Consider the following 24,503-nt stretch of genomic DNA (forward strand, 5'->3'; position numbering starts at 1 on the left):
TGGCTAATAATCTTTATTAACAAAAATGTCTACTGTGTTCCATGTATAACAGATACTACCACTGTTACAGTAGATAGGCGTTCATGGAAATTTTCAAAGATGACATTTCCTTTTTCCTTCTATATTTTATTAGGTAAAAAGCTTTTTTGTATTTAATTGTTACTTAATACACAAAGAATACAGGGAAGGGATTTTCTTTACAGTGGAAATATTAGAACACAAATCAATTAGTTTTACAAACAACTGAGTAGAGTCATGCTACAGTGCAACTTGGAAGTCTGAACAGAAGCAGAGCAATTTCACAGAGAACCAGCAGCAAAACTTTTGTCTTTCTCCTTGACTTTACAAATAAGGAGCTGTAGTACATGGCTGCATTTACTGTGTGTGAACTAAAACTGGTGCAAATGTCTTTCCTCCTGCCTAAAGTAAGGAATTAAATAGGTTAACCTGTTTGCAGTGGAAATCGGACTGCAGCAGGATAAGCAGAAAGAAGTCATTTCACTGCAGTAAATTCTATTTAATTCTGTTACTTAAGTATCAAAATATATCTTGCCAAGAGGAAGTGTGTCGTAGCATGTTATGAGCACCTTTCAAGCGTTGTCTTATTAACTAATCAGCAATTAACAAGACCACTGTTAAAGTCTCCTGGTGAGATCTGCAGACTGATGCTGGAACTCAATTAAAGGAAGACTGGAATGACTAAACTTTGCTAGAACTATTAAGTTATTACATATTTTTTAAAGATGTATTGATCTCAGTGTTTATAGATATAAATAGTACTGATGACTTGTCACAACTGATACTATTTCTAAAATATTTTTGAAATTCAAACAGTGGAAATGGAATGAGATTTCCTGTTAAATACAAAGTATTTAATCAGTAATACTTATGTGCTTTTTCAGGTGATATTTCAGTGATTCATCTTGTTTTGTATAAAATCAGCTGACTTCAGTAGGGACAGGAAGTTTTGCCATTAACACTGGTGGAAGTAAAATATAATGCTTTATTTTGCTGTAAAAAGTTGTATTGCTTCTTTCTTTCCTTTCCTACTTTACAGCAGTGGCATACCAGTGCAAATCCTGCCATAATTAAACACCTAAAAGTATGTATTTACAGAGTCTGGGGACAGTGGTTTCCTGTTAATACCAAGAATAGCCTTAATTTTTAACATTTGCATGCAGTGGTTAAATTGCTTTGTTCCAACAGAATTTTCACTTAAGTGTGTAGTCAGGCCTCTTTAAAACTTACAGTGATTCTTTATGTTCCACTGACTAAAATGGAAAAGGGAAATCTACAGTGGGTTGGCCTTTTTTGTCGTTGCAATGAGTTTTTCAGAAATGCATACATAATATTCAGATAAGCTTATACAACTTCAATGGATAAAATGATTTGTAGTTTACTCTCTTCACTTTTTTCAAGCTGTTTCTGGGAACAATGATTTCTGTGTGCCTAAGTTAAGTTTGTGGTGCCAGTAGTAGTGGCGTTACCAGTGCCTTGGTGACAAGCACGTTGCTTGCTCTGCTGGTACGCCCCATGCTGCTGGAGTGGGTTCCTTTCTGCTGTGAAGACAACCTTGTCACACACAGCCAGGCTGATGTCACAGGTTCTGTTCATCCTGCATTTTGTCATTGGAATGTTCGTTTTGAAGAAACTCACTCAGCCTTTTTACAGATGCACCACTAAGTGATCTGAAGATACTCCTCCTCTCTCTTTGTTGTTCCTTCATATTTGTAGTAAAGGTATTGTAAGCCAAAGATAAAGGAACTTGACTTACCCTGAACTGTCGCGTTCCCTAAAGAGGAGTTCCATTTATTCATAAAACAGGATATGAAATAAGAGTATCTTGGGACCAACAGTATAAAATGAGAAGACAAACCCAGGGGAAATACTTGAAAACTAGCTGCTTATTTTATTTGCCAGCTTGTAAGTCAGGTATGTGTGTCAGTGCTATTTGTGAACTCTTACAGAAGAGAAATCACAAATGATGAAATGCCTGAAGATGGGCATTTTTTACCTGTTCTGTTCATCTGTGTCCAGCACTGTTAGGCTTGTACTAACAATCAGTTGGAAATAAGGAATTATTGTCTTTGGCTCTTTTATTTATTTTTATCTTACTCATGAATCTTAAGCCAACAAGATGAAGTAGCTGGGTCATATGCAGGGTGTAAGGTCTTATGTACCTGCCTGTGACTGGTGAAAGAAGAAAATAACTGCTGTAGTTATGAGGACTGCCGTTCTTCTGAACCTTAGCTTTTTAGAAGACTTCTGGTTGCATGGGAACATCAGTGACATCCCTCTTCAAATACCACACCTAGATACTACAAGAAAGCCAAGGTGTTTCCCAGTTTGTATCTAAGCAGAAAAATGTAAACTAATTTTTCAAGTGGTGGATGTGAGTGAGTGTCATAGCTGTGTCCCCGCTCCTTGGACTTGGATCCAAACACACAAATCTGTTCACATTTCCTGGCTTCCCTGTGGAAAAAAATCGAAGCATGCAGGACTAAAGGGAAGCTCTGACCAGGTGCTTGATTTTCACAGCTGTGTGAGAAAGATCCTAAGGCATGCTGTGGGGCACGTCTGCCCTGTGGTTTAAATGTAACTGCTATTCACCAGCTTTCCTGTTGCTGTCTCACTTGCCTGAACTCCAGCTGTTTTCTTTGGGTACCTAAATACCTCTTGGGTATACCTTAGTTTCCCATCCATATAAATGGAGACTATACCCCGTGCATTCCCTCTTGTGCTTTGTTAGATTGTAGGGATTTCAGAGTAGAAACCCTGCATCGAAGGTGACAGCCTAAATACATAATGATGTATTTTTGAATCTGCTAGCCACAGCATCTAGTATGTGAGCATCATAATTGTAAATTGAAGCATACTGTTGGAACACTTACAGTACACAGTATAGAGTTCCATCATTTTAACTTAGGAAATGGAGCTGGTGTTTTTATTAAAGCACTTCTGCGGATAGAATTGAAGATGATTTTCAGGAGCTACAGGAGTAACCTAGTTAAGCAACAGGCACTCTCAGCTTGTACTTGTTTTTGCAGGTTGGAGCTAGGAGATGCCATTCTGTTTGTTTCTCCCTTGGAAGGTGACATGTGGGAGTGCAGGCAAGTGAAGATTTCAGTCACTGCTGGGTATCAAGCCAGCAGTGCTATCCCGTTCCTGTGGTCACCGGAGGACAGCCCTGCTGTGTTCAAATGCAGCATCAGCAAATGATCTGACCGTTGTGGTTTCAGTGATGAACTGGGGTTAATTTATGGGGCCATGCTGTACTAGTCACTAGTTACTTATTTTTGATATAGGTTGTGTTGGTAAGAGAGACATAAAGACATTTGGAGGATAGAGCAATTGAGGATTCTGGCAGTAAACTTTTATTTCTGTCTTTGCATCTCTGGTGACCATTTAGTAGGGAAAGGCTTAAACTGCTGAGGGAAGTGTTAGAGAAGGAAATCCTCTCCCACCAGCGTTGTATTACCTCTTCTCCATATAGTGGAGCCTATTAATCTGCTATTGTTCTTGACAGTGGGACAGCGCTTGCTCAAGGCCATTTGTCACTCTTTTATTGCTCCTGGAGACTGCAAAACAGGAGGCTCTGTTTTTTTTTTCTCAGAGGATGACATCTGATGATGATGCTACATTGTAAACAGCTTAGCAAACCTGGAAGCACAACACAGAACTGGGCGGGGGGAGGAGTGGGGTGGGAAGAAGATATAAATCATCAGGGAATAGGGTGATTCTACAATACTAGACTTAAGGTATAAATCATTGATCCAGATGAGCCTCTTGAGAGCTTCCCAACCTGGAAAAGCTGTGCTGTTACTCTCCTGGCAGTGCACAGGTCACAAAAGCCATTATGTGTGTAAAGGGCCTGCTCAGGGGTGGGCCATGCAAGGTCCAGATGACTGCATTGGATTTAGATGTTCATTACAGGTGCTATGCAGGAAGGAATTCCTTGTTTGGCTTTATTCCTACCAGTGAATCATAAGATCCAAGATGGCAAATGTTGCTGCTGTTTTGCTGCTTTGGGGATCTTCCCTGTTTAAGTTGCAGCAAAGATCCGTGCCGTCGGCTCAAATGTTTTTGTAACTTGCTGGCCTTCCTGCCTCCTGGACATTCCTAAGTGTTATCAAGGTGAAATTGCTAAGGGAAGCACAAGGCAAAAGTCTGGCTTTGGAGCTGTATGCGTGGTTTGTGACTGAAGTTGAGGAGGTGGCATGGGGACTGCACCTGAATTAGGCGTGTTATAAATAGAACTAGCACAGTGCAAGGGGTAGGTTCTTAGCTGGTAGAAATAACCATATATAGCTGTTGATTTACCCACTGTAAATGTAGCTGTTGTAATTCCTGTTCTTCACCATGTCCCAGTTCTAGTATATGTGCTCGTACATGGCTTCATTCTGTGTTGCAGGCTTAGAGGAAAGCACAACTGGCAAAGATCCCATGTCTTCTCTGGAAGAATAATCTTGGGGGTGGTTGGGGAGGTCTAATACTGATCGTTACCTCCTTGGGGCAATCCTATACATGCCCTCCTATGGCTTGGTGCCTCTGGAAGGACTCCAGCTCATCTTATTTGTAAAGGATAGTTTTCCTGTTTTGTTTTGCAGGTTTGTCACCTTGCATTCGTTTTGCATTCACCCCAGTGAAGTCAATGGGAGTTCAAGGAGGGAGGCAGGATTTCACTCCGTATCTCTGTCCATTTGGTATTATGGAACACTCAGCACACAAGTATGTGCACTTCATCAGCTCTGCTATTAATTAAGCGTGTTCCTGGGGGACATACTTAGCCAGATGCGACCAAGTCACCAAAGTTCTTGGAGTTTAGCTGGGTTTTGTCTGGAATTTGTGTGAACCGTGAATGTGAACTCTGATGTTTCCAGGGGCAGGGCAAGAAGTTGGTGGAAGGCCCACTTCTCAGGTTATTTTTGAGCTAAGGCTACAGGGTTAGAACATGACATTTTTCTCTCAGAACTTAGGAATCACGTGTAGAGGACATAAATGCAAGGCATGAAACAGAAATGTTTTATCTGCTATGAGCAGAGTGATGTGGAACAAAACAGCAGTCCATCTGGATGACCTGCTCATGTGATCTTTGGCACTTCCTGATGCCTGGTACTGTATTTAACTGAAAAGTGACTTAAGTTGGTATCATGAAGTTCCACAGTTCACTGTGCTCAAGCATGCTTGCTTTATCAGTCAATGAATACTTACTCTTGACTGTCTTTGCACATCTGTTTCTGAAATAAGCCTTTTTTTTTTTTTCTTGACCTCAACATGGATTCAGTAATTGGAAGTTAGCAATTGTATTGACTACATACAAATCAAAATAAAATCTAGTTTGCACTGTCATAACTGTATTGACTCCACAGGGGTTAGTAAGAATAAAATTTGCTTTACAACTCAGTCGTTCGAGCAGATGTGATTCTGATTACGCACGTAAAACAATGAAACAGCGCCACTTTTGTACAGTCACTTTTCAGACTGTTATTAGAATAATTTCTTTGTATTAAAACAACTATAGTTTTCTAAATTCCCTTTATGCAGCTGTTAGTTGTAAATCGCTGGGTACCATTGAGTGTATTCCAGGGTGACATCAGGTACACTGATATGAAGAGTGAGGGCTGACAAAAGCACAGATCCAGCTGCAGGGCTGTTAATCGGAAAACAAGCTAGCAAATGATTTTCTCAGGTTGCGGATGGTCTCAGCTTTTGCTTCATCTTCGTTGGCATTTCCCCGCTGAGATGATTCAGATATGCTGAAAGTGTTTGTCAGGGACTGCGATTTGCTGAAATAGAAAACAGAGTTCAGACTCGGCATGAGAAGGTGGTAGTTCAGATCTGGTTACTGATGCTTTGTGTTACATCGCACAGACAAATTAAAGGATAAATGGAGAGGTTAGCAAGGAGAGCCTCCATATGCTAAGACACCCAAGAATGTGGGAGGTAGGGTGGCGTGGGTAGAAGAGCATGGAACATGGGCAGGTGGCTTGGATATCACAGTCCAGACTTAAGTGTTTATGAAAACCTCTGACTAGAAGTATATAATTGCCATTTGGTGCAACTGCTGTGAGGAACAGGTAAGTCATTTCACTACTAATACAGAAGAATGGATTCTTACTGAGGGTCACCTGTCTCTCATCAGTCACACCACGAATGATGGTCCTGTCCTTCCGGATGTGTGAGCACGAGAGGTTCAGCAGGTTGGTAGCCATGTCCCCTGCGATGTGTGCTGTTGCCTGCCCTCCCTGGCATATCTGCTCTGTCAGCTGAGTTACACAGGTCTTTTGGTTGGCTGCGCTGCTGCTGGGCGTGGATCTGCTAGCATTTAAGTTCAGATCAGGGCTGTGCTTTTGAAGTAAATCTTTCAGTTTTCCCTGCTACCATGCTTTGTTGCTGAGTGGTGTCTCCTGATCAGTAATAGGTGTTCAGTACAAGACTGACTCTGAATTAAGGTACCTGAAATATGTATAGTGTGGCGACTGCATCCTTAGCACCAACATTTGATCCTTAAGTACTGCTCTTGGTTTGCCTTCCTAATGTAGACATTGTCACTGAAAGCCTGTTCCAGAACATCACTCCTCTTCTGCTTACAAACCGTCTTTGCATTCCTAGCCTATATTTTGTTTTGGCCTGTTCACACCAACACACTCTTGTGTTAACTTTTTGTCATCACTAAACATTTTTTTGCCAATATTTCCTGCTGTGGTGCCAGCCAGATAGGCTCCATGAAAGCTGGCAGCAAAGGCTGCTACCAAAGATCCACAGTAATTCAGTGGTGTGCTCTGCTCCAGAAGAGTGCTTAAACATACAGTCACCATCTGCAGTTTTATATATAGGAGTAGTGCCACTTCCACTTCCCACTACCAGCCCCCCCCCCCCCCCCCCCCCCCCCCCCCCCCCCAACCTTTTTGCTACCAATAGCAAAAAATTGCCGGGTAAAGAACCTTGTGTGGCCCCTGCATTCAGGGAAGAGTGAAGGAATGACTCTTGTTGAGCTTTCTGGCCAATAATGTGCAGATTACAGCCAGTAATGAGTATAGACCCTGCTGGGAAAGCAGTAGCTGTGTTGATAGGGCTGGGGTAGAACACACGACTGGCAATGACACATGAACAAGAGGAAAACTGTGAAACCTTAGAGACGTCAAGTACAACTTGTTCATCCTGACAACAGGTCATGGTGGCCTCTTATGCCCAGGCACATATGTCTGAGGTCACTCATAGTTGCCTGGGCCTTTGCCTCTGGGGACTACTGCCTGACAACAGGCTGGTATGTTCTTCATGTCGGCTCAGGGTACTTTTTTGACCGCCTTATTTTAATATCTACAGATACTAGCAGTTTAACAGAGCACCTACTTCAGATGTGGGTGTGGGGTGGCTTGCTGCTTAGATGTTTCAGTGGGGCTTGGCTGGCTAGGAGCTCGACCTTGAGCAGGAGGTCTAGGCTGCTGTGGAGGGAACGCGCCTGCCTTGGAAGCCTGGACCGGAGAGGACCCAGTTGCTGATCGGACTTGCTGTGGAGATCCAGGTGACCTTTGCTGCTGAGGTGAAGTGGACTGGGGACTCTGGGGCTGCTGTCCTTGAGGAGAGAGCCGCTGCTGTGGAGGTGCATTTGTCCGTGGAGGCTGAGATCCCTGGGGCTGGCGTGGTCCACCTGAAAGGGACATGTAGACATAAACAAGAGGAAGTGCATGTGATGGACAACAAGCAAGGAGCATGTATATGGAAGAATGGGCTTTGCTAAGGGGAGAGACTCTTCAGAGTACCTCATGCAGAAGGATAAGGGAGAACCTTTCTTATAGGCCTAAAGCCGGTGTCATGCCCTCACCTCTTGAGTGGTTGTTTTTTTCCCTACCTCCTTCAGCACTAAGGAAGCTCTTCTATTCTCCCCAAAGGGTGTCGCTTCAACGTGCTGTACTCTTCCATATAACTAATATTGCTTATCATTGGCAAGCACTTTTTGGATTGGGAAGGAAGCCTCAGTGGAGAGCCAGGTCTGCAGGAAACAAAAGCTGAATCTTCTGGTTTGGGTCAGCAGTCCCTTGATGGGCCTAGCAGTCTGGTGTTGAGACTGTGCACCCTGTCACTATCCATAAATCTGTCCCAGCGTTAGCAGGTGGCTTCAGCCATATTGGTAGCAGACTCTCGAGACTGAAGACGATGTGGAAAACAATTGGGTGTGACATGAGAAATTGCTGGATGTGACAGATAATAGTGTGAGAAGCTCACAAAAGTTACAGATAGTGTTGTGAGGGCTGGCTGGATTTCACAGGTGGGCAAGGGGGAGTTACGTGAGAAAATAATTCACAGAGAGTTGAAGGGGAGTACTGGAGATGGATGGGGAGTAGTATCCTGCAAGGCCAACAATTCCTATTGGTAATGCCATGTAATGCCAAGATAACATAGATGTATTTGGTATCAGAAATACTAAATTTTGGATACGGCAAACCTGTGGCTGATGAGGAAGAGAAAATTTGAGGTGGGTGTTAATTTTGTAGGAGATTGGAGGGAGAAAGGAAGGGACAAGGGTAGCAAAAAAGAGGGTCTAATCAGTTATGTGAATGGAGTAGTTGGTGTGGTCTGGGTACCCATGGGGCAGCCCTGTGCTTCATCACCTCGGCATAAATCAGGGCAATAAACCAAACCTGTTGTTCTGACCAAGCCACTTGAGTCAAACCTGCTTCTGCTGTCAGGAGGAGCTGGGGGTGTGCTCTTGCTGACAGAGGAACACCTGGACAGATGGATCAGGCACCCTTGCATCACCACCTCGGTGTCTGTTCCAGGTGTGACAGCACTAGCATCTTCCTGTCACTTCTTAACTCTTGTAGCTACTACAGCTTTGTGCAAACCTAAGTATACTCTGTGCCCAGAGTCTGGCTCCAGTGCCAGTTCAAGTGGCCTTGTCTTGCTGAGCCAAGACCTACCAGCAATATCAACTGGATCTGCAACAAATTTTCATCCCACTTTCTGAGCTGCTGCGGAATATGACAGCAGATGCTTTAACAGCACACTGATTTTGCTGCCTGCTTGTCAGTGAAATGGAATGACGAGTGAAATATGTATCCTGAAAGCTTTTATTTGGAAAGTAAACTTATAGGTCTCATAGTCCGCACTGTCATGGGACCCAAAGAACTGTACCTTGGGGAGGAGGCCGTGGTTGGGACAGTTGTCCAAGCTGAGGTCCGGTCTGAGATTTCATTGGTGCGGGCTGAACTTGTGGAGGCTGGAGGAAAAAGGCCATTGCAGTTAATACAGAGTCCCCAAAGAGAAGCCCTGAGGTAATACAGGAACTGCAGAGTCACGAAGTGTTCCTTAAATACACACATGCGCGTACACACACACACACACATACGCAGCATCTGGCTGGTAAAATCTCATGGGACTGAAATGGAGAGCTGAGTAATAAAAAGCGCAGAAGTTGTTTGCTCACAGGGAATAACAATGAAGTTACAGTTTAGAATGTTTTTTAGGCAATCAGGAATTACCAAGTTTATTAGGCCTGAGGGGGTCTCTTAGTCCCATCTCCCATTTTGGACAGTTGCCAGCACCAGATGTTCCAAAGGAAGGAGGGATGAACATGGAAACATCTATGGAGTAATCATCTCTTTACCCTAAGGGGTCTCCTCTTGATTGCTAATAAGCAAGGGCCAGCTTCAAGACTGAAACATGAAGCTTATTATCTGCTCCACAAAATCTTTGCAACAGTTCCAGGTATTTTGTTTTGATATTGACACCCAGACCCTTTGAGGCTTGTTCAGCTCTCAGCCTTATTGCCTTTCCCATTTCTAAATTCCACTGCTTTGTTCTGAGTTTTGAGAATGGTTCTCACAACCTGCCCTTGCTAGGCCATTCATTATTTTGCAAACCTTTACTGCCCTCTCTCTCATTCACCTCCTTTCTAAAGCCAAGAGACTGAATCCCTTCAGTCCCTCCAAGGGAATGTTTCCAGGCCCTAATTGTTTTCATCACCCACTTCTCTTTCCCAGCTTTGTGATTCCTTCTGCAGATGCCAGAAGTAGGTCTGCTTACATTATTCCGGATGAGGCAGTATTTGGGGTCTTTGTATACATCACCAGCTCATTTCTCCTGCATCCTAATTTCCTGCGTCTCCCTTGTCAACACAGCCATAGGCTGAGCAATGGTTTTCATTAGCCTGTATGCGACCAAGTCTCTCTCAAGGGTAATGGCTAGTGCCACTTGCAAGGTCTACAGATTACTTATGTTCTCTCTCTCCACCCCCAGCTCAGCCTACCTTTCAATCTTCTATATGGAGTTTCATTTGCTGTTGTGGTGACTTAACATACGGAGCTCTGCCAGATGTTCTTCACTGCCATCCTTGGTCCTGACTAAGGCACATAAGTTGGTGCCATCTGCACTTTCTTTTCTCTTGCTATTTACTCTTTTTGACAGATATTTTAAGAAACAGATGAAGCAACACAGAATTGTTGCACAAAGGGCCGGTCCAAAGTTAACAAAAGTCTGAGTAAGCCTATTGCACAAAATTGTTTATGAAAGCAGGGGAAGCTGGAGGCAGATAGACTGGTTACATGCCAGACTATTTACATGGAGAACACAATGATAAAAGGGTCCTCAAGGCTCCTGAAAGGTCAGAGAATGAGCTAAGTGATTCTGGAAATGGGAAGAAATGTTCCATAGTCAGAAGCATTGAAATGAGTTTCAACCGACATAAATGTGACAAGGTTGCCAGCCCATCTTTTACACTATTTGTCTGGAACTAGAAAATGGATGGGGAGGGAAATCGAAATTTTCTGTTCTTGGCTTCTAGTCCTGTATAGCTTGGGACACTAAACCTTGCCTTGGTGTTCACGGAAATTTACTGTCCTAATGCTGTGAGACATTCTGATAAGACCAGCCAAAGAAAGGGAATCAGTTCTCATATTCACCTCTACGGCCTTTGCCTACAGCTAACCAAGGCTTCTCAGAAATGATTTTGAGGCTCAGAGATGAAGCAGTGAGGGCCAGCCCAATGTCCTCTGCCTTTGGAAGGGAAACAGTGAGGGGAAGATATGGAAGTGGGGCAGAGAAGCAAGGGGAGAACCGCAGCTGTAACCATGAAACCAGGTTTCATGTTGTAGGCAGGCATGAAAACAAGTTTGTCATTACCATCGGGCCCTGTCGTAGGCTTATAACCAAACCAATTATCAACGTGACCAGGCTTAGTATCCCTTAAGTGTCCCCCCTGCTAACTGTTCGCAAGAATTACAATTTCTCATGTCTCTGTCTTTATCTGAGGCCAGCTTCTGCTTCACAATGAAATTTTGCCTATTAGACCCTCCCTGCTTGCTTTCTTGAATAGCTCTTGTCTGATACCTTGCCTAAGGCTTTTTGACAGTCTAGCTACATTATTTTGACTGATTGCCTGTTATCTACCACTTTATGAAAGAATTCTCGAAGAAATGAGGGGAAAATAATCAAAAGGAAATTAATGGGATGTTTTTCTTTGAAAAAAAAAAGAAGTGGTAGATGCTTTTAAGCTGTGGTTCTGTTAGTTTATTAGTCTTCTGTATTATTCTTTAAATTATAGTCTGAGATAATTTGTAAGGTCTGTGAGTTGCTCCTACAACTCTTTAAACACACATTTTGTATTTGTTGTACACCAATCCTCTAGAGCAATAACTGTTTCTAATGAAATTGTACATTTTTTCTTGGCAGTTTAGTCACTTCCTAAATTCAGTTCATTGGACATAGCCATCTGGGTCTTGGGGCTTAATGATTTTTAAAAATATCAGTCATCACTGATTTAATCACTGTTTTTGTTCTCTGCCCTGTCTTTCTGATCAGGAAGAACTATATCTAGTTTAAGAAGTTCCACACTGTCATCAATTAAATTTACTAGAGCCAGATCACTGTCCCTGTTGTCTTCCTTTTTTCCCTTAACCTTAGATGATCCATAAAGCCCACCAATTCTTTGGTAGGGTTCCATCTTCCGATGAACTCAAAGAACTTGTTTCATTCTTCCCTCTATCCGCTATTCAAAATACATTTCTATGTTTTTTATGTTTCCTTTCCTAACTTGCATGATGGTGCATAAAGGCCTTCTTAAATGTGAGATTTTCAAAATTAGAAGGTTTTTTCCCCCCTGTTTGTCTTGAATGTCCTCTATCACTTTGCCACTTAGCTCTAGAAGCTTATTTCTTGCATTCCTGGTTCAGAGGCAGATCAGAAAGAAAAAAAAAAAGTATATACACATAACCTGGAAAACAATAGTCTCTCAAATAATGCCCATACAGTTTTAGTTTCAATGCTAGGCAGTTGATTAATTTTATTTTCTAACTGCTTCTGTCATACTGTTACTTTGATATCACATTTGTCCCTTGGACATCATACCTAACTGTACATAGTAAATGATTCTATGATTTTATGATACAAATTTTCTGAATTTGTACCTGGGTGTTTCTTAAGGCTAGGTCAAGGTGTTGTTTCCTATTGCACTTGGAGAAAACTCCAGAAAACAGCTCCAGAAAACAGATGCCTACAGAGGTGGAGAACTCTCTCTGAATTGCTGTCCCACTGTGCTATTTGACTTGCTTCTTGATAGCTGTAGTCTCACATTATTATGACTGGTTTCTTCTTCCATCTCTGTCAGTGCAGTGCACTCAGTTTCATAATTTCTTAGTTCTTCTTGATCCAGAGACAAGTATAGACAGATCCAGGAATATGTACAGATATCCTATGCATACCCATAGGATATCCAAGGATTCATATTTCTATGTATTCAGTACTGCTATCCTTGAATTCGGAATTGTTATTTTTCTTCGTTCCATGGAAGTCTTCACCTGTAGCTCTAGTTCCGTGTTTCACCAGCCCCACGTGTAACTACTTCTCTCTGCACATTTGTAGCTATGTGTTACAACATTATATTAGTGGTTGTAGCTTGTGCAGTTTCTGCAATGTTCATTGTACCGAGGTCCTTCTCTATAGCAAAACACTCTAGTTAACATGTTTGTGGTTTTAATTTCCTTGATTTTGTATACAGATACCTGTAGGCTGTATTCTTGATGAAGAGCCTTTTCTTATTTGACGTCCTATCCCTTCAAGACCATTTGCTTTGTTCTTACTTTAGTCCTATTTTTGATCTGTTGTAATCCAATCCTATTCTGTACCAGTATATTACAGACATAGAAAACAGATGTGTCTGCCCAACTTCCCTGTTTCTGTTGGCTTCCCCTTTGCTTGTAGCTTATATACTCTATATCTTGGCTATTTCAGATGGCAATTGTTGTTTCCACTCTGGCCAGGGTAAATTCTATCCCTTCTGTATCACTTTTCCTACCTCTAAGCATTTTTAGTATCTCTTAAATGTTTACCCCCTTACTCTAGCTAAAACTTGGTTTGGAGTTACCCTGAATACCTTCATGCCGGAGACCTGGTTTCGCAGGAGTGAGCTGCCATATGACAAAAGTAGAAACCATAAAGTGGTTATGTTCAACAACTGTTCCAGTATGTTGCAGTCAGTATTATCCCTCAGCCTGTTTACTTTCCTGTCCTTTCTTTTGTACAGATTTTTTATCCTCAAACCTTCTTGCTTGGGTCCCTGACAGACACTGAAAGAGGTGTAGCACATGCACCTGGAGACACAGTTGATGTTCAGCCGTGTTTCATTTATACAGGACTGCTTCTGGGAAATGTGGCACTAAGATTAGATGCATTTGATCCTCACTGTTCACAAGAAGCACTAAGAGATCACTTTAAATGCAAAAGTGACAGGTTCTTATACAAATTCAGCATTAGTCAAGCCTCCTCCTGATGAAGGGAGTGAAAGGCATCTCCACAGAGGAAGGGTTCCAATAAGGAATGGAACAACTCTTGGTGGAGATTCCCGTTTTCTGTTCTGGGAAGCACAGATTTTCATCAGAGATGCAAAAACTGGAATGAAACCTATCCTGAGGGATGGTGTTAGAAATTAAGTTGGGTATTGCAAGAACCTTTAAAAGTGGTTGTCTTCCATATGAATCTATGAATTTAGCAAGCCACAATATCTAAGTGCATGGACCACACTACTGGTGTGATGTCACAGTTAAATGGAGGGAGAGGAAGGGAGAGAGAGGTGTTTCCTAGAGCACCCGCTTCAAAGAGTCTGTGAGAGACTTCTTTGGAAGAGTAGGACTCAGTCTATCCAACACACTCTCATATGGGACTGTTCAACTCTCCGAGATGTCTGACCCACAGGGAGGAGAGACAGAGAGAAAAGTTCAGGAAAACAACTTGGCCATAAGGTCTCTCTTTGCTCATACCCAAGGCCTCAGCGGTGACAGTGTAGATCCAGCAGTGATGACAAGCTGAGTCATTTTGGAAACAACCAGATCGGCTATAAGCTGTCTGTCCTCTTCCACATGCTCCCCGATCAGGGGCATCGAGCTGTCCATCACCTGCCACAGGAGGGAAAAACAACAGTTAATAAGGAGGTTTCCTGGTGGCAGATGCCTGTTTCAACTCACCTCTCACATTAGCCTGTTTTGTGTCTCCACATCCTTGCCAGCACCTACAGTTACCACTCCCTTCCATGCTGAAACACGCTTGACATTCCGAGGCGTGGGATTTTGCTTTTTTTTTTTTGGAAATAGGATGTACTTCCCCCCACTCCCCATTTTTCTTCCCTTCACAGCTTGGAAGCCAAGCCAAGCCTTCTGGTGGCTGGAGGCTTCTTAAATCAGCTAAACACAAACATTCTTCTTCACGTGTCCTAAGGAGATGCTGCTGATGGATGAGGTCTCCCTGGCATTGTCCCACGGTATTTGGGGGTGACATTGCGGCAGAAAGAGCCACAGGAGAAGAGAAACGACATATGCTGATGCCTGAGGAGGTGAGAGCAACAGGGACTAGAGGAAACCAGGAAACATTTGGGATTAATCCACACAAAGCACTGCACCCTGAGAGATGAAATAAACACTGCGGATGTGTAATGAATAGGATGTCACCGAAACAACAGCACCCAGTGCAGGAAAGTAAACCTACTCTCTGCTTGTCTTGTTATTGTTGCTATACGACTGCTTCCCAAGCAAGTACCACAACCGCGCTGGGGAAAGGTGGGAAGCAAGACCGTGGGTATGGGGGAAGGAGAACAGTCAGAGGGTCTTTGAGGTAAGAAGTGGTCTGACAGCAACAATAATAACAAAAGCACAGCAGACCCTCAGCTGTATAGCAGCCTTAAACATAATTTTCAACAGTTCATCATAAATCAAGTGCTTTGCAAACATTAGCTAAATCCCACAGGAAGAACTGCACTACGATGAAGTTCAGATTCAGCTGGAGTAAATTTAATTGTACGAAAATATCAGGGTTGAAAGAGTTTATTTTCTTTTGCTTTTATTTTTAAACCAAACATTAAAAACCCTGGAAATGCAGAGTTAAAGGTTGCATTGCTCAAGAAAGGCATTGACTCATGCTTAGATAACAATCAGAAGTGCACTCCACCCTGGCAAGGCTGCAAGAGGCCACTCTTGGAGTGAAATGGAAAGTTTTGCACCCTTCTTTTTTATTATTATTATTATTATTTAAAGCAGGGGAGGTCAGTGAGGTGAGTTCACTGAGTTTGTATTGTGGTCTTTTCTTGCTGAATATTAATTTGGATTAATTTCTATAGGTGGTATCTCTAAGAACACTGGAGAAGCTGCCTGGGAAGCTCTAACTGGGGGTTGCAGGAAGAGTGAGTTGATGTTTATCTCCATGGCCAACATGACCCAGGGGGAGAAAGGAGGGGGTCAGAGAATTAAAAATTAGATGGACCTGCTCAGTTAATACACTACGTGGCTTTTCATTCCGCTGGCCACTTCGCTTTCTCCACTGAAAAATGAGGTGGGGAAAGGAGATGTTTCCCAGCGATGTCAGGGAACGGCCGGCTCCCGTCCGTGTGTCCCCAGCCAGGGGCTCCTGGGGGCCCTCCAGCAGGTTCCTGCGCGGGTCTCCCCCTCCTCCGCTCCCACCTCAGCAGCATTCGCGTTTCATTTGGCAGCTCCACACAGGAGGAGAGAGCTCTCCCCGCTCCCTGCGAGGCACCGTGCGAGGCCGACCGCTAGATGATGCCGTTACCCTGCCGCCAGGCTGGCCGGCGCCTGGCTCCCTCGCCCTCCCTGCCAGCAGCTGGGGTACCGCTCTACTCAAACACCCCAAACTCCTCTTTTCCTCATCTTGAGGACTGATTTCCCCTATTTCTGTGGCAGCACGGCTGGAGAGGAAGGGGAAAATACTCTAAAACAGAGGCACCGGAGGGAATGAACCCTGGAGCAGGTCCCACCTGAACCAGTGAGGGTGCACCAGGGGTGAGGGTGTCTCCAGTCCTGCTGTGTAGGGTCTGGCAGGGGAACGGGAGGGGTGGGAGGTTTGCAGATATGGGAATGAACAATCACACGCACAAGGGAAGGCCTTTGGTAATAGCTGTGATTTCTGTGGGCAAAATGACACAGCTGGTTGCCACTGAACTGAAAAGGAGCATGAGATGTCACCTTGTCTGTCCTCTGGGGAAAGGGGAATTGCTCTGGAACTTCGCAGATACGAATGCTAATGGTGAAATAAATCAAATGGCTGAGAGGAGTATGTGAATCACAGGTGGGTTGCACTCACCCGTTCCTGGGGAGATCACAGAACAGCTGGGTAAGACAAGAAGATGTCGGCACATATGGATCCAGCCTTTGTAGCTGCCCGAGGTCAGTGGCTGCTGCTGATGCAGCTGCTGTTGCATGATAAGGTTTAGGAGGGGGAGAGCGGAAAGTGTCGGGGCAGAGAAGAGACTCAGGAAAACCCCATCCTGGTCCTTCCCTTGTGCCTATCTGGCACTGAGGCCTGAAAGCTGGACTTGTTATTCTACGCTCTGATGTGCATAAGCAAGAGTGTTAGGTGGCTTTCAGGGAAGGAAGGAAGGAAGGAAACAGATGATTAGACGTATCAAAAGAAATGATACAGCAGTGCTGAAGGGATGGGCAGGCCTTCTTGCAGGGCAGCGAGGAGCATGTCTAGTAACACAGCTTATCTGTATGGCAGGTAGGGCTTAGCTGATACAGGAGGAAGAATAAATCACATGGATCGTTTTACTTGCCCTCTACTCACTCCATATCTGTCAGCATAGCAGAGATGTGGAAAAGGGTTAGATCAACAAAAAAAGGGAGGGGGGAGATTATTAAACCATACACGCTGCTGAGCTCTTTTGAGAATCTGGCTGCTAACAGTGGTACTGAACTTGCACTGTTTTGGGGAGCTGGCCTTCTGATCCAGTGATGAACTGCTGCCTGTTCATGCTGAATATTCCCTTAAAGTGGCAAAGTTCTTTAAAGCAGAGGAAAAAGAAGTACCAGCATTTACCATTAATTTCACAGCTGCTTTAATAGAATGAAACTTTGAAGAAGTCTACTGATTTCTTCCAAGTTTTCAATATGAGCCTTGAAAACGGTGCATAATGTGCTAGTGCTTTGACGGGCAGAAACGTACTAGATTCTGCTGTTTGCCATGGGGAAACAAAAGAAGGTGAAGTTCAAGTAACAACAAATACCATGGGTGCAAGATTATGCTTGTACTGTGTTGATAACTCATCTGTCTTTATCTGATTCTGTTTGCAACAAACCACTGTGATAAATCTCAGTTCACAGAACTGCCCATCACTACCTCTACGAATCTTTCCTAGAGAACTGCTTTGCACTGTGAAAAGTAATTACTGCCTGCGACTGCATTGTGCAAATTCCGTATTTGTTCAGCTCATTTAGGTGTGCTTTCTTGTAAAATGTCACAGCACACTGTTCCTTCTCACCAAGAAAAATACAACTGTCACACTGTCAAATAACTTTTTTCTCCCACTATCAAAAGAAAAAAGCAAAATAAAGGATCAGTTTCAGACCAAGAAAAGTACCCCAGGAAGTAGGCTGGAGGCAATTAATTACTTGTCAGCGTCTCCCTCAGATCTGCATAAAGTAGAAAAGGTGCCCGTTTGGCTTTGTTCTGCTCTTTGTATGGCACTACTCTACTCCTTTCCCAACAATGTCCATCAGCCTGGCATCTGAATGCCTGCCTAGCTGTTGGTATGTCAGGCCAGCTCAATCAGGTTCTCCACTGGGATAGTTCAGCATGATCCATCTGAAGCTGTTGTGTTTCTTCTGATTTGTGTCATATTAGATCAGTTTCTTTTTACCTTGGTCTCAGACACAGGAGTCTTAGCGTGCATTTCTCTCTGTGTGCAAGCTGATGATGGCTGTTAGTGTACAGATGTGCTTTTCATCCAGCCAGTCACACATGGGGGCAGATGTGAAAACCCAGAGGTATACCCAGACAGAGGCATATAATCCTTGAGCACAGAATTGGCCATGTGTGCACGTACATAGGCTTATGTGCAGGAATAGATGCAGGGATATGAAAACCACATCTCATGTTTGACCATGTATGGACATAGTCCAAATGTCCTTACAGTCATCTCTAGCAAGACTGCTTACTTGCTTTTCCTTTCTCAGCTACGTGTGCATAGATATAAGAGTGTGTGGCAGGGAGACGGTCTGCTCTGGGGGGTGCTCCTCTAGGTGCTGATGAATTACATACAGGAACAGACCCATCAGCCGTGGCCTCATCCCTTCAGGAAAGACAGAGGCTCACCAGTGTTTGCTTGCTGGCAGCACGCTTATATCACATGGCCTTTGACAGGTCACTGCTCCCCCGAGAGCAGACACATAATGCAGGAATGCGCAGTCGCTGGAGGGCTCATGTGGTTCTCATCAGCAACCCAACCCTCAGCGGGTGGGACTCTCCCACACATAGCTTTCCAGTGTGTCAGCACCCCTGCATGAAGCCATAGGCTGGCTCTGCTCATCTTCTGCGGCTGGCCTGTGTCGGTGGAGTTTACAGCAAGTCAGATGCTGTGCCTCCTTGAGTCGCACAGTGACAGAGGCACTTGCTTATACGCCAGATTTTCCTCCCCCGGAGAGTCTCTTAAGTTTCCACTTTGATTTTCTGGCCAGCTTTTCCTTCTCTGCCCTGTTAGGGTGACCTGAACGTGCTATTTACCCCTCTCCCACGTCTGCCTCCTGACCTGGCAAGAAGTACATTGAATTTTAGCTCTCGGAGCCACAGTCTGTCCAGCTCTGAACACAAAAGTTTGTAGTCCACATTGCCCAAAGTAACTCTGTGGTGCTTTGTTTTGCTGGTCTGTTATTGTAGTGAATGCTGTCTGGGCAAAAGATTTTAGAAAATACACCTGTTTTTTTAAATAAATCATGCCTGCTACTTACGGACCTTCTTGCTACACTCTCACCATTTATTTTACTCTTTTAAATTAGGTGTAGTTAGGACTTATGATATTGAGTTTCCCTTTAAAGTGATTGGAGAAAAATAGGCTCATTTAGGGAGAAACTGAGATTTTTAATGGACTTAATCATCTGTTGGGCATCTGTGTGGGTAATGGGGGGAGGTTACTATCACTAATATGTTAGCATCACTTGAATTCAGGTTGGGCTGAATATGAGCATGTTTGTTCATGATGCTATTGATCCCTACTACCAGCTTTGGGAGATGCACTGGCTTTGCAAGTGCTCAGCCTAAGAAGGATGGTACTGGCACACCGGTGCACTGAGACACACCAAACTTTGGATGCTGCCAGCAACACTTGCAGGGTGTTATGTGCTCTGTAAGAAGGCAGCTTCACATCTGTCCCGTGCTGGTAAGGTTATGCACTGTGGGGATTTATCAGCTGGAAAGCTGGAGTGACCAAGCAGTCTGTGGCTCTCCTTTTCCTTTCACAGTCCACATTGAGAGATGAAAGCACTTCAGCCCTGACACCTGGCTGCATGTGTGCCAGTTTCGCTTCCTTGCGTATCAGTGGGCCACAGCTTGGAGGATGCAGGCAGGCACGAAGGAGCAGTGACTGCTGGACCATGCACACAGAAGGAAGTGAGCAAATTGGTGCACATGAACTCTAAGGGAGTATGCTTGCAGATACACTTCCCAAAGGAGACTTGCATTCAGGTTCCCCATGCTCTCACCTCAATGATATAGTCTTTTCCGTCTTTGCTGTGGACAGCTTTGACAGCGCAGATGTCAAGCCCTCCAAACATTTCCGCGCAGGCATCTGCCCAGAGTCTGTACCTGCAGAAACCACAGAAGCATGGCCTAGGATTAGCTGTCATTGGGTAGTCCACCAAATACAGCCACCCATCCTACTGCCCATAGGAGCACAAAGAGAATCAGGAGCCCTTTTTTTCACAGGGCATACTTCATATGCTCTGCTGGGTCATTGCCTCCCTCTCTTACACAGACGATAGATTAAAAAAAAGAATCCTGCCTAAAGTTTCCCTTCATTTCAGATTCTTTCAATCCTGCCCTCAAAGCCACCTAAAAATGTTTCTTTTGCTCCTTGGTATTTACATCAGATCTCCAGTTGGTTGTCATTTAGCCAAGCTATAAATATTTAGCTCATTTAATCTCCCAGTAGCGTTGGCCTCTTAGCCATTTGTATTGGCTTTGCCTGAAAGCCGTCCACTATACAGGCAGCTTTCTCCTGATGCAGCTGGAATAGGATTGGAAAGTCAGTGCAGAATTGAGCAAGGAGTAGCCATCCCCTCCCTGATCTGTAATCCAGCAGCTCCTGCACTTTACAATTTACTCTTTCAATTTCATCCTTTTACAGTTTCCTGCCTCCCTTCTATCCCTGGGGTGCTGCTCCTAGCCAGGTGGTCCCATCATGTGGACCAGGGACTGTTTTGTTAGAGGGAGAGCTACAGACTGCAGCCCTTTTCTCTAGCCATCCCAGGACAGGAACGTGAGCTGGTGCCCCCTGAGCTATCCTGGTGTCAGAGGAGCAGAGAGAATTACAAGAGGCGTATTATGGGGGGACGACATCCCCTGCTGTGGAAATGAGGAGGGAATGAAGCGGCCTGGTTTTATTTCCTGTGCAGCTGCAGAGCAGTCCCAACCATTTCAATAAAAATAATAATTTCAGAACAGCAGATCTATAAGCAGGGCTATGACAATATGTGGAGAGGGGAAGGAAGGCCACAGCCTCATGAAAACACTGACATTTCACAGACCCTACAGGGACTGGGAAAAAGCTGTTCTGGCCAAAGAACAAGTTTATGTCCTTGAAGCCAGCCAGAGTCCCCATAGCCTGACAATATAGTGACCAACTTGTGCAAACACAACGTCTGTGGGAAGAAGCAAGAATATGGCTTATATGACTACTGGTGCCCTTATCCCTAATGAAGAGGCCAAGCACCTTCACCCCAGCTTCCCTGAAGAAGACAGTGCCTGAGGAGAAGTCACAGCATAAAGAGGAGAACTATGGACCCTGTGAGCCAGGCAGCAGGCACGGGAGCCCCGCTCATGCACTGCCGTGACCCCACACCCAGGGGCATCATCGTGGGCACCACCCCTCTTCCTGAGGGGCATCTCTAGGTGTCTGGGTTCAGCAGCCAGGCTCCAAGATTTGTTGCCCATGCCAGAGACCCTGATAGCTATGTGTCTTCAATGCTGCTGGCCCTAGGTGAGCACCGGGAGGCATCAGGGCTGCTGGGTTGTAACAGCAGTGCTATGGGACAGAAGAGTGTGTATTTATGCATATGCATCAGGGGTAGCATTTGCAGAGGATTGACTGCCATTTTGCCTACTATTACCTGAACGTGTAAATTCTTTGGGCTACTCTTCAGTGCAGTAGGTACTTCAGGTTGTTTCTACCTCATCAGAGCATTCCAGCACATTTCTGCCTTGTTGCATGCACTGAATGACTCACAGATTTCCTCAGAATTTGTTGCATTCACAGCTGGATAAGGCTAGAGTGATGAATTTGGTACTACATCTATAAAATTAACCTTCAAAATGCATCTTGACAGGCTGACAGGAATCTAGGTTTTAGTCCTACAATACTGCAATGAGGGAACGTTTACCCTTCGTCCTTCAATGTATAATAATGTCCAGTTCCTACAGTCCTGTTAGGGACTTGCAGAGTCACATTCAGCATCTGATTTGGAGCTTCACTTGCCTTCCCTGTTTCACAGGACTAAAGCTGCAGAAGGGACCTTAGATGATCACCCGCACAATTCTTGTACTCCAAAGAGGAGACATTTCTTTAATCTGATCTGAAGGAGTACAGACATTCCTCACCTCCTCCAGGCAATCCATTTCTGCGCTATGCTATCCTTACTGCTAGGAAATATTAGAAATATTCAAACAAACCTTTTCTACTATAATTTAAGCTTATAATTTCTTACAGTATTGTACTAGTGATATAAAGAATGAGTAATGCCTATTAGCAGCCTTTCACATATTTGAAGAGCTCGTGCCCTTCAAGTTTTTCCATCTTTAGGATGAAGCGGTGTTCAGCTTGTGGACACCTTCTTCCAGCTCTGTGACATCTAATGGAGGAAAGTGAACCTCTGCACTGCAGGCATAGATTCATTATGCACAAGTCTACACTTTTACCAGAAAAATACAGTGGTCTGCTAACTGAAAAAGGTGGAAAACTACATAAGCTATTATTGCATACTTTTCTCGTAGGCTGATTATGTTTTCTCTAAGCATTCTTTTTATTGTCCTTTGGGCTCTCTCCACCTTCTTGCTATCTCTTGGCAAATGTGGTGCCCAAACCTGGACAGAGACAGAATTAATCATGATCCTGACAAACTGGAGGTGTAACCTGAAAAAATTCACTAGGAATGAGTGCCTACACATAGTTATGCATTCTATACAAATAATTTACTTTAAATAGGATGGACAACAAGTGACTTGATAGCAGTTCTGCAGAATAGGGTTTGGGAATTACAGCAAAGCATGTCACCATGAGTCAACAATGTCATGGAGTTGCAATATTAGCAGATATCACAGTGATTTGAATATATTGAAGGACCATTCGCAAATTTTAGTCTGTAAGATATACATGAGGCTATTCCTTCTGCTCAGTTCAGCAGTGAGAAGACCTTACCTAAACCAGTGTCCACTTTTGGGAGACGAATGCAAAAAAGAGCTTTTAACACTTCAGCTGACAGATTTTTCCCTCTGTTGAGCAGAATAACACTTTTCTGTGTCTGCCTCTCATTATTAATGTACTTACAGTAACTTCTTGTTACTTCTTGTTTTGTGCTGTACCTTTCTGATTTTATCCCTACATATTTGTGCTGGTGTGCTTGACCTTAGCAATATGGCCTTGTTTCCTGTGGCTACATTCACTAAAGATCTAATGATTTAGCGATGCTGGCCTCTAGCTGTACTTCCAGTCTCTTCTCCAAAATAGGACAGTTTGTGTTTGTGCCCTTAGTATATTTTTAAGGAAACACTTAGTCTTTTAAACTCCTTTATCCAGCCTCCCAGGAGACCTCAAATACCAGTTCTCTCAATTAACCAAAGTCTGAAATACAATTCCTCCCTTCTAACCCAAGAATATCGAATGCTGTCTTGAAACCCTCTTCCTTACCTCTCTGTCATTGCAATCTGTTCTAGCATCGCAGAACCTGTGTTTGCCTTCCAGTTTCCAGAGATGGATGTCCTCCTAGGAAAACAAACCAAAAACATAACCCCAACATGAAAATACACTCCTGCCCCGTCCTCCCTCATACTGTAGTCCTCATTCTTGACTCAGTGCTTGTACAGGAGAGGATGAGATTCTTCCTCACAGAAGCCTTTCCAAATCCTTCCTCAACAACACTGCATACAGGCTATGTTGTTCAGACTCATGAAAAACTGAATGAGGAGTTAGACAGGGAAACCTCCAAGGAACCTTGAGCACACATCAAGCTCTGGGAGTACTTTCTTTATACAGAAGACCTAGGAGACCTGAAAAGTCTGTAGAAGATCTCTGGGATAATCACCCTTGTTTTCTGCAATGGTAGCATCTGCTGTCCATGGAAAAGCAACTTTCCAGGCAAACATCTGCTTGAGCAGCTCCACAAATGCCAGCTCTGACATTCTGGGTCTCTAACTTTGATTTCAATTGTACTGGTGTCATAGAAGTGTCATGTCACTGAGTTTTCATTGACCTGCCTGTGGCTTACTGTGTCTGGACTTGGAGAATGTAGAATTGCAAAATTGTTGGAGTCTGGTTAGCTGTAACTGATGGTTAATTTCCAAAAAAGGTACTGTTGCTGCCAAATTCTGGTTTTCATCATCATCCATCAAGGGATGAAAATTTTCCTTTTTTTTTTGACCTTAGGCACAAGGCAGACCCTGGACAGCTTGCTGTGGCAACACTGCAGATAACCCTGGCATAGTGTGCAAGCTAGGACAAGTCAACAAGCTGACAGGATACATCCAGGGAGCATCTCCATGCTGAGGAAGATTTAGGTAAAGATTTAGGAGGCGAGTATGAGGTATGATCCAACACTTCAGCATGAGGTTGTGGGAACCCTTGCTGCCTGTTCTCTCACCTTTTGCACGTGATGTGGAAAAGAGACTCTGAACTTGCAAACCTACATGAAACAGTGGTAATACTGATGTCCTGCTAGGCTATAAACCTGCATCATTATAGTTGACTACCTAAGGTTCCCCTTTACTCTGGTGAGGGACAGCATGGAGTCCTTTTTCCATTTCTC

The 24,503-nt window shown here is 44.0% G+C and overlaps 1 protein-coding gene across 2 annotated transcripts in view; it reads right to left on the reverse strand.

Moving 5' to 3' along the window:
* Positions 1-153: 153 nt before the first annotated feature.
* SYN3 (synapsin III) overlaps positions 154-24,503 on the reverse strand; it is a 206,742-nt gene continuing 182,392 nt past the window's right edge. Inside the window, exons 10-16 of one of the 2 annotated variants that reach the window (XM_040595650.1) lie at positions 23,390-23,464; positions 19,971-20,073; positions 14,253-14,387; positions 9,136-9,220; positions 7,354-7,651; positions 6,119-6,315; positions 5,659-5,786 (exon numbers count right to left, since the gene is read on the reverse strand). In XM_040595650.1, coding sequence (XP_040451584.1) covers positions 5,770-5,786; positions 6,119-6,315; positions 7,354-7,651; positions 9,136-9,220; positions 14,253-14,387; positions 19,971-20,073; positions 23,390-23,464 — 910 coding nt within the window. In that variant the 3' untranslated portion in view covers positions 5,659-5,769. Of the gene's footprint in view, positions 5,787-6,118; positions 6,316-7,353; positions 7,652-9,135; positions 9,221-14,252; positions 14,388-19,970; positions 20,074-23,389; positions 23,465-24,503 lie in introns of both variants that reach the window. The other variant, XM_040595651.1, reaches the window with a different exon arrangement.

The sequence above is a fragment of the Falco naumanni genome, chromosome 5 (genome assembly GCF_017639655.2).
Source record: "Falco naumanni isolate bFalNau1 chromosome 5, bFalNau1.pat, whole genome shotgun sequence".
Classification (NCBI taxonomy): domain Eukaryota; kingdom Metazoa; phylum Chordata; class Aves; order Falconiformes; family Falconidae; genus Falco; species Falco naumanni.